This window comes from Alosa sapidissima, chromosome 2, assembly GCF_018492685.1.
Source record: "Alosa sapidissima isolate fAloSap1 chromosome 2, fAloSap1.pri, whole genome shotgun sequence".
Lineage (NCBI taxonomy): Eukaryota > Metazoa > Chordata > Actinopteri > Clupeiformes > Clupeidae > Alosa > Alosa sapidissima.
In genome coordinates this window covers 22,196,690-22,211,248 of record NC_055958.1, presented here as the reverse complement: position 1 = coordinate 22,211,248, position 14,559 = coordinate 22,196,690, and the positions used below count along the sequence as shown (strand labels likewise).

Here is a 14,559-nt window from a genome sequence, read left to right as displayed (position 1 = left end):
TTGCTAAAGGTACTCTCTGATACTAACATGTCTGAGTGTCAACCTGTCCCTGCTTGAACTACTAATTGGCATAGTTTCTTCAGAGCTGCAAAGCTATTTGAATCTAAGAAAACTTCCGCCTCATCTGCGTTGTTAAGGGAAAGTTAACTTACTTGGCAGTTTGTCTGTCTGTGGCAGCCACACATGGTCAGCAGCATTAGTTGGGCCAAACTAAGATAAAGGTTAGGACGCCTATTCAAAACATCCCAGTGCTGCTAACATTGTGTGTCAGCCAATCAAATATACCACAAAATAATTAGGAGAAAGAAATTATGTGTCTAAAACTTTAGGCTACATGTTATGTGTTGTATGTGTTGCAACTAAAAAGTACTGTAAGTCCGTTTTGTCTTTGTCTTCCATCCTGTCAGTCGACATGAGGCTTGAGTGAGAGTGTGTGTGTGTGTGTGTTGGCCAGCTGATATGCATGAAGGTCACATTTCTGTTACAGACTGTAACTGAGAATACACATAAGAAAGATGCATCTGACTGGTAACTGTATTGAATTGTTTTTTTGCTTCCTCTCTAAAAGATAATTATTTTTGGGTTTTTGCTTGGGATTCAAACTTGTTTGATTTACTAAACTGAAGCCAAGATTTTGTTAAGTGTTTGAAGTCTAATTCTTTCTCTCCTGGAGAGAACTCTTGATTTTCGGTGCCGTTTAAGTAGTATAGTCTATAATATACTACTTAAATGGCACCGACAATCAAAAAATCCAGTGGAAACTTGATGGGCCAATGTGTGTAGGCCAATCTGCCCACCAGCTTTTTTTACTTCGCTACCTACAGATGTTTTACCGGTATGATATTTCGAAACGCCATGTTATTTCCCATAGACAATCGACGCCCGGAAGTTGGATGGATACGGAAGTTACGGAGGCGGGACTTATTCTGGAGAGGTCTATAGGTCTAATTGAGTGCCTGTTACTTTAAGACGTTTGAGGGAACCCTTGCAATTGTAACACAGTTGAAAGGCTGCTGATGTGTGGATGCAATTCATAACGTTTTCTACACAGTTAAAATAAAGGTTCGTACTTCTCCTTGGGACAAGCACTTTTGAATTTTGGAAAACACTTTTCCATTTACATCGGGATTTTGCAAACATTCAGTGTCAGAGTCAATTAAATGAGCCCTTCAACGAAATTGACAAGCAGCTGTAAGTAGGCTAAGCATGCTAAATTCGACATCCAAACAGTATTCTAACGTTAGTTTTGAGATAGCCTACTGCTTGATTTCATAACTTAACTTAGTTTAGTCTCTTCAATGTAGCCTACTATGTTGTGATAAGACCGTAGCAGAGTTCACTTCAATGCAGCAGTTTTGAACAAATTTGCGCAGCATGGTCACGATGCTAAGCGGATTTAATAGCAATTTAGCCAGACGGCTTCTATGCAATGCTTCTATGTGGCAACAACAATCCTTCAACAATCGTGAATATTTTGTTAAATATACATGCAGAGGAGTAGAGGAGTGGGGCAGCGGGCTACGAGAGAGAGCGGGGCGGGGCAAGGAAAGGCTGCGTGCGTAAAAAGCGCACCTTAAATTAAATTAAATTAAATTAAATTAAATTAAATTAAACATAGAATATTCATCTGTGGCGGCCGACTTTTATTTCGTGGCGCCCCGCCACAGATTAGTCAATGTATGGGAAACACTGCAGTGAATTTATCAAATTGTTGATGCTATGACGCACTTAGCTCTAGGACACAGTGTTATAGGCGACAACATTTTAGCTAAGGGGATAATCTTGCAGCCTTGCTGCAGATCATAAGGGGGAGTCTGATTAAGAGGGCGAGCCGTGGCCTACTGGTTAGCGCTTCGGACTTGTAACCGGAGGGTTGCCAGTCTCTACTAAATCTATGGTATCAAAATTACCATCAAACAGAAAGAGCAAAGGACAAAACCTAAAGGTTAGGGGCACAGGTTTGCTGGAATGTGGTGGCAAGGTGCCTAGCGAACAGATTTGGTGAAGATTAAGGGCAGGCAATTTCAGCCTTTTAGAACTAACAGAACATTAACCTTGCCTTAAGTGTGATCACCAGCAATCTACAAGTCCAGCGTTCATGCTGGCCTTAAAGTAGATACAATTTAAAGCTTTCAGTAAATGTAATGAGCGACACTTTCATTACTTTGAAAGTCAAATGGGAACTTTCACTTACTTTTATGAACAGCTTTCAAACATTTTTGGTGGCTCTTTCTAAATGTCTGTTCCCAAAAGAGTACAATCACTATGCAACAACAACGAATGAAATCAGAGCATCATTCCTTTCCATTATGGGTTCTGCATATATATTGACTCAGATGAGGGAAATGGAAGTGGACTCTGACCTTTCCAGCTCCTACAGGTCCAATGACGGCCAAGAGCTGCTCCGACTTCACAGACAGAGAAATGTTCTGAAGAGTTGGTGCATCCAGTGTCTTCACAGTAAGCATGCAAAGGTGAGGAAATGAATGGCACGTTTTTCTACAGAATGTTCATGTGTGGTGGTGTGAGATGACTAGTAATGAATGAAGAATGAAGCATACAGATTGAGTACCTTGTCCCAGTAGCAAATTAAATCTTGAATCTCAACCATGCACTCCCTTTTGTCAGTTACTGGCAGGCACAGATTCTGGTATCCAATTTCATCCAGGAGGAGAAACGTCTAAAGGAAGACACAATACATTACAATACAATAAGGAAGACACAATACATTACAATACAATAAGGAAGACACAATACATTGTGGGGCAGTCATGGCCTACTGGTTAGGGCTTCGGGCTTGTAACCGGAAGGTTGCCGGTTCGATCCTTGACCAGTAGGAACGGCTGAAGTCCCCTTGAGCAAGGCACCTAACCCCTCAGTGCTCCCCGAGCACCGCTGTAGCAAGGCAGCTCACTGCTCCGGGTTAGTGTGTGCTTCACCTCAATGTGTGTACACTGTGTGCTGTGTCTGTTTCACTAATTCACGGATGGGATAAATGCAGAGACCAAATTCCTTGTATACTTGGCCGAGAAACCTGATTTACATTTAATTTACATTTTTACATTAATGATGATGATAGTCGCATTAAAACTGTCCCCTTGAGCTAAACCAAAAAGACCCTATCAAACTTGACCTTGATCCTTTTGACACTGATGCGGGCCTCGGCCACCTTCTCTATGGCTGAGGGGAAGAACAGGGTGATGGTGAGCCTCACCGCCCCAAACAGGGACATGGCCACAAACACACTGCTGGCTGAGATCTTGTTCCCAACCAACACGAACACGGCGAAGGTGATGAAGACAATGATCTTGCTTGCCACAAAGAAGGCAGCCATGTTCAGCGCTCGAAGGTATGAACTGCTCATGATGTTGGAGATTTCTTTTCTAAGGTAGAAAGAGAGGTGTTAACCTGTTAGCAGCTAGTCAACCAAAGCTGTTTGCTTCCATGTCTGTCCCATATGAGTCTAAGGGCCCTATTTTGGTGATGCAAAACCTGGCGGAAAGGCTACAACCATCACAACGCAAAGCTTATTCCTATCGTAGACTCGATTTTTTCCGCTATGCTCGTCTCTTTTTTTGAGTAACGCGCCAAGTGGTGTGGCAATTAATGACCTAAGGAGGGGTCTGACGCATTGTTTAAAAATCGCTGTTGTACACTACCTAAAACGCATTACGCCACTAACAAAGGGAAACCTGGTCAGAAATCCATGGCAAGTTGTTTATATGTTATTTAAAAGTGCATTATCAACAGTGATATGGGCGGGTGCACAACGTACCCTGCTTCTCTCTCATCCATGCAAACCATTACAAATTTGGGAAACATAATTAGAATGAAGATATTACATAATACATCTCACAATGAGTAGTTATTCACCATCATTTGCAAATTGGTAATGACGGATTAAAGTGATTAGGCGAGAGGCAAATATGAAGCACATCTGAAGACTCACTAGATGTAAGCAGTAACTCCTCTGCAGGATAAATGTTTTTATTCAGTCATTCCAACATTATTGGGGTAAGTATTGCTTTTTTCAATAATAACCCATTGTCAGTCAATAGTGAAAGTAATTAACTGTGTACCGGTATAACGGTTTTGTCATTGACTGACACCACGGTGAAGTTAGTTTCACTTTGTCAATGAGTCTAAATAATAGACGAGTGCAAATGAGTGTAGGCTATACTCTGCTAGGTTTTAGTAAAGCATGGTTTAGTGGAATAACTATTTCATACGGTCTTGCGTGCAAGCAGATTCCTTCAAATGTGCCGCTGACTATCAAAATACCGATGCGCTGTTTGAAGTTGCGCAGCTAGCTGTTTAAGGGAATGACAGATGTCACTCTTATTGGTATAAATAATGTTACGCCCAAACACACTCATGACTGATTAAGAAACTTAGGAATGACTTGTTGCGCCATCCCCCCGATGTTTCATAATGAACGCACTCCCAATGTGAACTGGACATCCCACTAAATTTAAATAAGCTTTTTGCCAGTGACCATGCAGTTTTAAATAAATATACTACAATGCATAAGCAATTGCGCTTTGACACTATCAAGTCTGAATATGAAATTAAACTAATGTATCATGATTTCTTTGTATTTCAACTACTGTATACAGCTTGTATAATCTCACAGTTTTATAGTCTATAGATTGTGAGGTTTAGGACAGAAAGTTGCAGTTGTCTAGTTAAGTTTTATATTCATTGCTATTCATGATTCACAATTGAAAGTAAGTACTTTTTTATGCAAGCTGATGATTTTTTAATACATGCACTACAAAATAAAAACACAAGTACAATACATTATACAAGTCCAAAAATATATTAATGCAGATGGCACAACTGCATCTTCCTGTCACCTGTGGACATACTTTTTTACATTACATGTGCTAAGAAAACTAGCGGCCTTTGTAGTATAATCTATTCACAAATATTTAAAAAAATACCACTTTTTATATTATTCTTTTATAAAATATATGAAAAATATGCAACACAGAACAATATTCAAGTCATTTACCTCCTTATATCACTGACCAGGCCTGAAAAAGGCTTCTCCCACGCATACATCTTAATGATCCGGATTCCAGACACAACCTCGTTCATTATACGAATCCTGCTGTCAGTGTGCGCTGCTGTTCTTCCCCTACAGAGAGACACGTAGTTGTTGAGAGAGTTGAGAGTAAGAACCATGTTTGGCAAACATCTTTAATTTCACATCACTGTCTAAGGCTACGTTTATACGGTGACGATGAAAAGAGAAGACGCAGAAGTGGCGTCTCGTCTTAATTTTTTTATTCGCGTTTAGACGAGCATTCCCAGGGGGAAATCTTTGTTTATATGAAGACGCAAGAGTATGTGATATTCGATTGGATATGCATTCCAGACCGCTGGGTGGTGGTGTGATAGAACCCCGGTACGTCACGCGCAGACATTCTAATTTGACAGTTTAGCCAGAGAGGTAATCAAGGATCTTTGGTTTAGCCGTTTAGACGGAGACGCAACCCGGGTCGTCTTCAAAACTCTACACTCTGGAAGGAGTCTTCAGATTTTTGCGTCTTCAAGCCCCGATGGTGGGGTCGCCGTGTAAATGAAAGGCACTTATGATAAAATATTTTGTCGTCTTCCTTCGCAATCGTCCTCGTATAAACGGCCCCTAAGACCGATGTATGAAAACTCTCTCCGGGTTATTATTCATTCAGAGAATTAAACTTCTGTTTACTTAACGTCTTTTGGGTAATAGTAAATAAAACAGCCAGCCATTCAGCCAAGCTGTTGCTAGGCGCGCGCAGGCACATAGACAGGAAACATCGGCTCAAGAGGAATTCACCCAGATGTGTATGGCAACACTGAACAGAGACCTGAAAGTTGAGAATAGTTGTCCAAATAAGGTTTGTACTGGCATCAGAAGAACCAAAACAGCCATTCCTGCCAGGCATGATGGTCCAATCTCCTGCCATAGCAATGCGGTGACTGCTGCAGCTTGCAGGGGTCCAACCCACAAATAGTGCAAGAAAATGGTCACCTTTGAAGGGTCAAATCCAAGTTATTACATGACACTTGAAATGTGGGTACAAATTGATGTTTTTGATTCATCGGTTATTTTTCATCCTGATTAGTTATTTTGCTTTGTTGTTCCAGCATCACTATATAAACTATACTTTATAAGACTGGTTATATCTGTAACATCTGGATACTTCAAATGAACACTCATTCTCGTTTCTTACTTCTAATCTAATAATAATATAGCACCTATGTGCCTCAAGTACAGCAATGATGTTTAACAAATTAGGATTTCTTTGGGTTTGTAGAGGAAAAGTACTGTGGTTAAGCTTCCTACCTCATCAAACTTGTTGACATCATTTGATAAGAGGTTTACAATTTGTCCAGTTGTTGTTTTCCCCATTGCTGTACTGTTGAGGCAAAGAGCCTTAGGGGAAATATTCCATTAATGAATTCCAAATGATCAGTCAACAATCCATGCACAATCCATGCTAACACACTAATATTCAACCAAAATGCTATCTACAGTCACTTAGAAAAGTGTGTACCTTATAATTATACCTGAGCAATTACGCATTAAGTCCATCAATACTAATACTCTTGGCTCTTGGTTTACAGGTACTGTCACAACGTTATGTTTAAAATGTTGTGGATAAACATACTAAACAATATCTAAATCTAAAAGTAAAATATCCAAAACTTATCTTCTGAAGGGGTTAAAAACAAAATCCAACTCATCTTTGCAACAGACAGATTAAATGTGCCTAAAATGCTTGTGTATTGTAAACATTGACAGTTCCCTTACTCTCTCTCTCTCTCTCTCTCTCTTACCTTGATCATAATCTGTTAACAAAGTATAACTGAAAAGTATCTACTGCGAACCATTCAACTGCACCGCAGACATTAAAAACTCCAAACTAACCTTTCGATAAATCATGTGACACATGGCCACACGGATCTTCATACCAGCTCGCTGCACGTGATAGAAGTAAAGATGGTGAAGGACAGCCAAGCCTAAAGTGGTGATGGATATGCCCACTGCATAGCCATAGGCCTCATATAGGGCAACCCTGGCATCTGGATGGTACCCCTCAAAATACTGAATCAGTTTGCCCAGCAGTACAGGTTGAATGACTTTGATCACCTCCTGTTAAAGAGAAGGGGGTAGGGAATAAGCATAAGCAAAAACAAAGTCTATACAATTAAAAGAGAACAACAATGTAAGATGACACTTATAATAATTTGTTCCAGTCTATTCTATCGCATGCCCCTTACCTCTATAAAAGTGTAAACTCCAAAAACAGCGTAGGCTCTCCAGTAGCATTGTATGAGAACTTTACCTAGTTTGGGAGAACGAAAGTCCTTTGCAGCCTGTCGAACCTCTTTGTCCCAAAGCCTTTCAATGTGTGGGGGTATAACAATGAAGATGAAAAGGTTTACAAGTAAGATAAAGTTTTACAAATTCACATAAAGTGTTCAGTGACACTTACTTTTGTAACTCTTCCCCCAGCCATTCAGACCCATCCTCAGGCAGCACATTGTACATGTCATGCTCCTCCAACCTTCGAGTATACCCAACGCGGAATAGAGGGTTGAGCCAGCTAAACACGCACACAAATGACACGAACAAAATTACAAACTGCGGAGTCAACAATGAATTGATTATATGTGAAAAGGTAAAAACTGCGGTCTTTCAGTAATGTTAGTGTAAGTGTAGTAAGTTAAACAAGATGACAGCGAATATAGAGGCGCTGACATCAATTTAGAAAGTCTGTCAAACCTCACTGACTAGTGACAACCCTGCATCTGATATTGCGGACATAACGTTAGTATTTATTGGAACACAGCAAACAAATACCTAAAAGCCGGTCTGTGAAGTGATGTCTTCCTTAAAGCTAGCTGGGCAAAATGCAGACTAGCACCTATTGACACCGGTTATTCTAACGTTACTTGGATGCAGCCTCACACTGTCAGGTACTGCTGCTAGCCACTTACCAGAAGAAAATCTTGGAAAGAAGATTAGCAGTTGCCGAGGGATTAGATTTCAATTCATTCCGTGGCATTTCCATGTTTTGTCAATATGTCCTTGTCGACTGAGTTATACGTTTATTCTGAATATTAGTTTAGAGAATAACCTGGCGACGTGTAGCATTTCATTTTGAGTGGTGTTCATACCGGCTAATTTAACACCGGACCAAAGGGCCATATGAGCAAATCATACGAAGCTGTAATCACGAGAAGGTACCGCCCACATAACGGGGATTGGTGGGAATTTGTAAATTGACAGTTTCCACTGTAGGTTTGGTAAAGTAACAGTAGGGGTTTTCCACTGTTGGCCCAAATCCCTGTGTTATGAAGATTGAAAATGTGAAAGATTGAAGGGGAAAAAAAACTTGCATAACAGGATCTCACAAATATCCCCTATTTTAGTAGCCTGACGAGCCAGACCCACATTAAAATGTAGGGTCTGGGCAGGGATGGATTACTGCACGTTTCCTACTGGGCCCAGGCCCAGGGGCCTAAGAGGTCAGGGGGCCCTGAAGCCCAAGCCTTTGCATGGAGTCATTGCCTCAAAATCAACAAATCAGGATGTAGGCTATTAATCTGATTGAATTTAGTATTGGCCATCCCCAAAATGCACCAGAATACAGGAAATCAAATCAAACCAATGGAAAAAATTCTGGGGGAGGACCCCCAAACCCCTCCTCCCACATATGCGACAATTAGTGGGGGGTCCTTAATACATCTGGGCCCAGGGGCCCGAAAGTTCATAATCCGTCCATTGGTCTGGGCACTCACCGTTCGCCCTTTGTTGATAGGCCTAGCTGAACAAGTAGCCTAATGTCTCGAGGCTGAAGTTAGCACCACTTTCAGATCACGGGGGAGTTAATTTTCAGTTCCCCCTTAAATATTGCAATTCTCTACCACAAGGGGGCAGGGTTGACCGCAAATCCACGATAACACAGGTATGTGCCTGTTGCAGATGAACAGGCATTGTTCACAGACGTTTACAAGCTATCTTTTTTCTGTTGACTCCATTGCTGAAATGTTTTGATAAATGTTGTCTTTTGTGTTCTATTAAATAACTTGGTAATTTAGAGGGGGGAGGGTTATGTAGAGGGTGGCAGATTATGTATTTTTTTCTTTATTTTCTGTGCTGGATCTTTTGATACATGTTGTGTTATGTTTTCTATTAAATAATTTTGTACATATTGCAGTGTGTGTGTGGGTGGGGGGGACTGGTTATGGAGTTTGTAGCAGATTATGTATTTTTTCTTTACTTTCTGTGCTGGATCTTTTAATACATGTTGTGTTATGTTTTCTATTAAATAATGTTGTTATTATGGGGGGGGGGGGGGGGGGTTGAAGTATTCCCTACGGCCTACATGTCATTTTGCATCGGCCTTTTCAACACATTCTAAAACTACACTCTCTCCTCTTTCCAATGACACCCCACTTGTGAAATTCTATGGTGGAAAATGGCCTTTTTAGCCCTTTGAAAATATAGTATGTATTTGTGAAATTGCTGAATTTCAGCACTAGAACAGCCACACTCATCTCAGGAAGGATTTTGCAAGGGATCTTTCACCACATTCTGAAACTACACTCTCTCCTCTTTCCAATGACACCCCACTTGTGGAATTCTATCATGGAAAATGGCGTTTTTAGCCCTTTGAAAATATAGTATGTATTTGTGAAATTGCTGAATTTCAGTACTAGAACAGCCACACTCATCTCAGGAAGGATTTTGCAAGGGATGTTTCACCACATTCTGAAACTACACTCTCTCCTCTTTCCAATGACACCCCACTTGTGAAATTCTATGTTGGAATATGGCCTTTTTAGCCCTTTGAAAATATAGTATGTATTTGTGAAATTGCAGAATTTCAGCACTTGAACAGCCACACTCATCTCAGGAAGGATTTTGCAAGGGATCTTTCACCACATTCTGAAACTACACTCTCTCCTCTTTCCAATGACACCCCACTTGTGAAATTCTATCGTGGAAAATTGCCTTTTTTGCCCTTTGAAAATATAGTATGTATTTGTGAAATTGCAGAATTTCAGCACTTGAACAGCGACAGACATCCCATAATGGCACATCACTTGTGAAATTCTGTCGTGGAAATGTGACCTTTCCACCTCTTAGAACATAGGCTAATATGTGACCAGGCATGGGAAAACAAGGCTCAAGTCGCAGAGACGCAAGTCGCGAAAAACGACTTTGAAGTTTTTTTTTTTTTTCAAAATTAGTTATTTTCGTTTTTTTGCAGAATGTGCAAGTTGAAGTCCTAAGCAATACCATGTTTCAGATAACAGCATTGGTTGCTTTAAAAGTGTATATTTTGTCTTTGAAAATGGTTAAGTTTCAGGAAGTAACCAGCGTTTTAATTGGGCGTGACTATTAGTGCTCTATTGTTCTGTCGACCAATCAGCTAGAAGTAACCTCATGGCTACTTACTGAACCAGCATGCTGTTTGTTTACAATTGGAATGGAGCTGGACAAAGCACAGCGGATTGCAGATGACCTGCATCTGATGATGAAGGCGACTTCATTACATTGGAGAACATCCCTAATCTAGAGCTGACCATAGCTGAAGATAATTACAACGAGGAAGAATCTCTCGGTCTGGCAGCAGAGGAGCTATACGCTAACGCTGAGGAGAGATATCAGATGCTATTTCCACAGTTACATTTGACGGGGATAAAGTTCGTGTGTTAGAAACTGTATCCAATGCTACTAGCTAACGTAGGCCTACTGTCGTTAGCTATTGGCACCATAGGCTACTAGCCAAAACCCATTACAGATAGTTTCGGTAGGCAATTAATTTGAATAATGCGAGAATGTCTTGTTTTGACTGATGGCAGGGTCCCTTGCATTGTGTGTGCATTCAAATTAACAGGGTTTGCAAACGTGATATCATGTTTGTTTAGTTCGCGTTTTAGACTATTTTATCCATTGCTAAACCTGCTAAATCCATTGCCAACCTGATGCCTTGCACTGGGTGTTCATTCAAAATAACATGGTTTGCAAACGTGATCTCATGTTTGTTTTAAACTACTTTCCATTGCTACTAGCTGGTTCTGTAACCCATTACAGATTGTTTCGATGGGTCATTGGCATCATATGATGCACTGCAGGTTGACAGATCAGTGACCGTGACAGGGGGGAGGGTTGATCTTAATGTCATGCAAATGAGGACAATTGTGTTCCCCTCCCATGGCTTGAGGGAGAAAGTAGCCAAATTGAAAAGCCTGATTTCTCAGCTTGTAGCTTTGAGATGTGTATACTTCTGGCTACAACTTATTCAAATATTATCAGATCTCCATGAGTGAGACATCATTGGATAGCTTTGAAACTACACTTTCAGAATCTGTGAATAACTCAAAATGTCTCTGAGGAGACATGTGGCTGTTTTTTCCACGCCTGGTCACATATGTATTTGTGAAATTGCAGAATTTCAGCACTTGAACAGCTATTCCAATGACAACCCCCATGTGAAACCCCCATCGCATAAAATGGCTTTTTTTTTATTAGAACTCCCATGGCCTATTTCCCTCATTGCAGTTTTATACACTAATTGGTCCCTATTGGTCAAGACTGATTTGTTGCAAACAATTCCACCGTATATGAATAGTTGAGTGTGTCCTCTTTCAATGACATCCCCCATGAGCAATTCCATCCAAGAAAATAGGCTTTTTTAATTTCAAAATCCACAAGCTATTATTCTGATGGGGGGCCAAGCAGTGAAGCTGCTAAGCATCATTACTGTTTCTACCTTTTCTTATTTGGGCCAGTAGCAAAGCCCAATTGTATATTTACGCTTTCCTATTATTCGGGACCAAGCAGTGTAGGCACCCATTGTGTTTGTACATTTTCCTATTATTGGGGGCCAAGCATCGAAACGGCAAGGCACCCACTGTGTTTATATGTTTTCCCATCCTAAGAACACACAATAAATGTGGAGTCTTTTTACCACTGTGGGGGCGCTATAATCACAGGATGTAGGCTCATATATCAGCAATGCTTTCGCGTACCGAAACCAAACTTGGTTTATATGGACTTAGGACCCCATCCCGAGGACACACAATATATTTGGTGACCTTGGACCACTAGGAGGTACTAAAGTTACAGGAAATGAGCTCATATCTTGGCAATGCTTTCTCGTACCGAAACCAGACTTGGTTCATGGATTCGCCACACAATAATGTTGGTGATGTTTGGCCACTAGGGATAGATGAGATCAGACTTTACTTTATTGTCATTGTGCAGAGTACAAAGTCAACTAAATTCAGACACTGCTCTTGCTTGCTTGCCTGCCGGTTCACACCTCACCCCTCACTCAGTGCAACGTGCACCTCCACCATCAAAGGCTGATGCACCCCTCCCCCACAATGTGATCATGAACAATGCGACTACACTAACGTTGTTCACCAGCCACCAGTCTACAGCCACCAAATACCCCTCATCCCCCCTCCTCTGGACAAGGGGAAGAGTGCTGTGAGTATTATGTTCCTTGTCTTCTCCAGTGCTTTTAACACCATCCAACCCCTCAGACTGGGTGAAAAACTCCTGCAGATGATTGTGGATGCTTACCTGGTATCCTGGATTGCAGACTACCTGATAGAGCGGCCACAATTCGTCAGACTGAAGAACTGCCTCTCCGACACTGTGATCAACAGCACTGGAGCTCCACAGGGAGCAGTGCTCTCTCCAGTCCTGTTCAACCTGTACATGTCTGACTTCTGCTACAACACAGAGTCATGCCACATGCAGACATTTTCGATACAGCAATTGTGGGGTGTATCAGGGATGGGCAGGAGGAGGAATACAGGAGCCTGGTGAAGGACTTTGTGCAATGTCTGGAAGTCTAAGCCCGCTCTGCTCCCAGTTACCATTGAGGGGGTCAATGTGGAGGTGGTAAGCACTTACAAGTATCTGGGGATACATCTGGACAATACACTGGACTGGTCAGTCAACACTGAAGCACTCTACAAGAAAAGGCAGAGCAGGCTGTACTTCCTGAGGAGGCTGTGGTCCTTCAACGTCTGCAGCAAGCTCCTCTGGATGTTTTACCAGTCTATTGTTGCCAGTGTCCTCTTCTCTGCTGTGGTATGCTGGGGAGGAAGCACTATGAAGAGGGATGCTGGGCGACTAGACAGGCTGGTAAGGGAAGCTGGCTCTGTCATGGGAGCTGAACTGGAGTGCATCACTTCAATATCAGACAACAGGACCCTGAACAAACTAATGAACATTTTGGGCAATGACTGTCATCCACTCCACAGTACTGTCATAAAGCAGAAGAGCTTGACCAGTTGGAGACTACACTCTCGGTCATGCACAACTGACAGACTGAGAAAGTCTTTTGTCCCCTGGGCCATACAACTCTTCAATGCTTCACTTAAAGGAAGAGGAAAGTTAGACTTCTCTGCATAGTCTATCTGCATCCACACCTCCCTCTACACTTATACTTCTGTGACCTCTGACTGTACTGACTGTCCACTAGCCCACTGTGCTACTGCTTACTGTTTATATTAGCCCATATGTACAACCCCTCCCTCCATCTCCCAGTCTGGACTGCGGTCTAACATCACATCATATCTCACCAATGGCTGATACCCTGTTACTGCAAAGCTATCCTTGCACTGCTGCTATAATTCTTATGTTACTATTTTTACATTTTTTTCTCCATTTTGTCCATATAATTATACTATAACTGTTATATTACTATGTTTACTTTTTTCTATTATATTGTCCATATTTAATACTGGTCTCTTATATTGTCCATATTTATAAATAGGTAAGGGATGTGGCCCTGTTTCTAGAATGCTGGTGAAACCCTTGCTGGGATGACACAAACATGTGTCTCTCCTTTGATGTACTTGTGCATCATTGAAAGAATAAAATCATTTCATTTCCTGACATCATACTCCAAATATCATATTATTATTATATTGCTTTCTTATGTAGAGTATTAACGGAATATATTATAAGAACATTTCAATATATGGAAAGTCAGTATGAACCATATAGACAGATATTGTGACAGCCTTGCTCCTCCTCCTGTCTGTGTTGCGTTTCTCTCCTACAGGTGAGCTGGGTGCAGGTGTTTGGAGGCACGCTAATTACTTCCTTACAAGCTGGCTAACGATAGGCCTATATCTAATCTCCCTTTCATGTCAAAAATACTTGAAAAAATAGAGTCCAAACAAATCTGTGCCTTCTTACATATGAACAAAATCCAGGAACTATACCAGTCTGGCTTTCGAGCTCACCATAGTACTTAATCAGCCTTAGTTAAAGTTTTTAATGACCTCCTCATTGCTGCTGATAATGGATATGTACAGTATCAATACTGATCCTCCTGGACCTCAGCGCTGCCTTTGACACCATAGACCATGACATACTACTTCATAGCCTTAAACATTCCATAGGCATCAAAGACTCAGCACTTGCTTGGTTTATACCATACCTTTTTAACCGTTAATAATTTGTACAGGTCCATAATGAACCATATACCCAGACTATGGTGAAATATTGAGTGCCTCAAGGCTCATTGG

General features: G+C 41.2%; 1 protein-coding gene across 2 annotated transcripts in view; it reads right to left on the bottom strand.

The window, feature by feature from the left end:
• Positions 1 to 8,203, bottom strand: part of LOC121703124 (ATP-binding cassette sub-family C member 4-like) — a 44,952-nt gene extending 36,749 nt beyond the window's left edge. The window contains exons 1-10 of one of the 2 annotated variants that reach the window (XM_042084233.1): positions 7,993 to 8,203; positions 7,488 to 7,598; positions 7,273 to 7,393; positions 6,920 to 7,144; positions 6,335 to 6,424; positions 5,856 to 6,019; positions 5,015 to 5,140; positions 3,134 to 3,383; positions 2,573 to 2,680; positions 2,364 to 2,453 (exon numbers count right to left, since the gene is read on the bottom strand). In XM_042084233.1, coding sequence (XP_041940167.1) covers positions 2,364 to 2,453; positions 2,573 to 2,680; positions 3,134 to 3,383; positions 5,015 to 5,140; positions 5,856 to 6,019; positions 6,335 to 6,424; positions 6,920 to 7,144; positions 7,273 to 7,393; positions 7,488 to 7,598; positions 7,993 to 8,066 — 1,359 coding nt within the window. In that variant the 5' untranslated portion in view covers positions 8,067 to 8,203. Of the gene's footprint in view, positions 1 to 2,363; positions 2,454 to 2,572; positions 2,681 to 3,133; positions 3,384 to 5,014; positions 5,141 to 5,855; positions 6,020 to 6,334; positions 6,425 to 6,919; positions 7,145 to 7,272; positions 7,394 to 7,487; positions 7,599 to 7,992 lie in introns of those variants that run through there. The other variant, XM_042084234.1, reaches the window with a different exon arrangement.
• Positions 8,204 to 14,559: the final 6,356 nt, after the last annotated feature.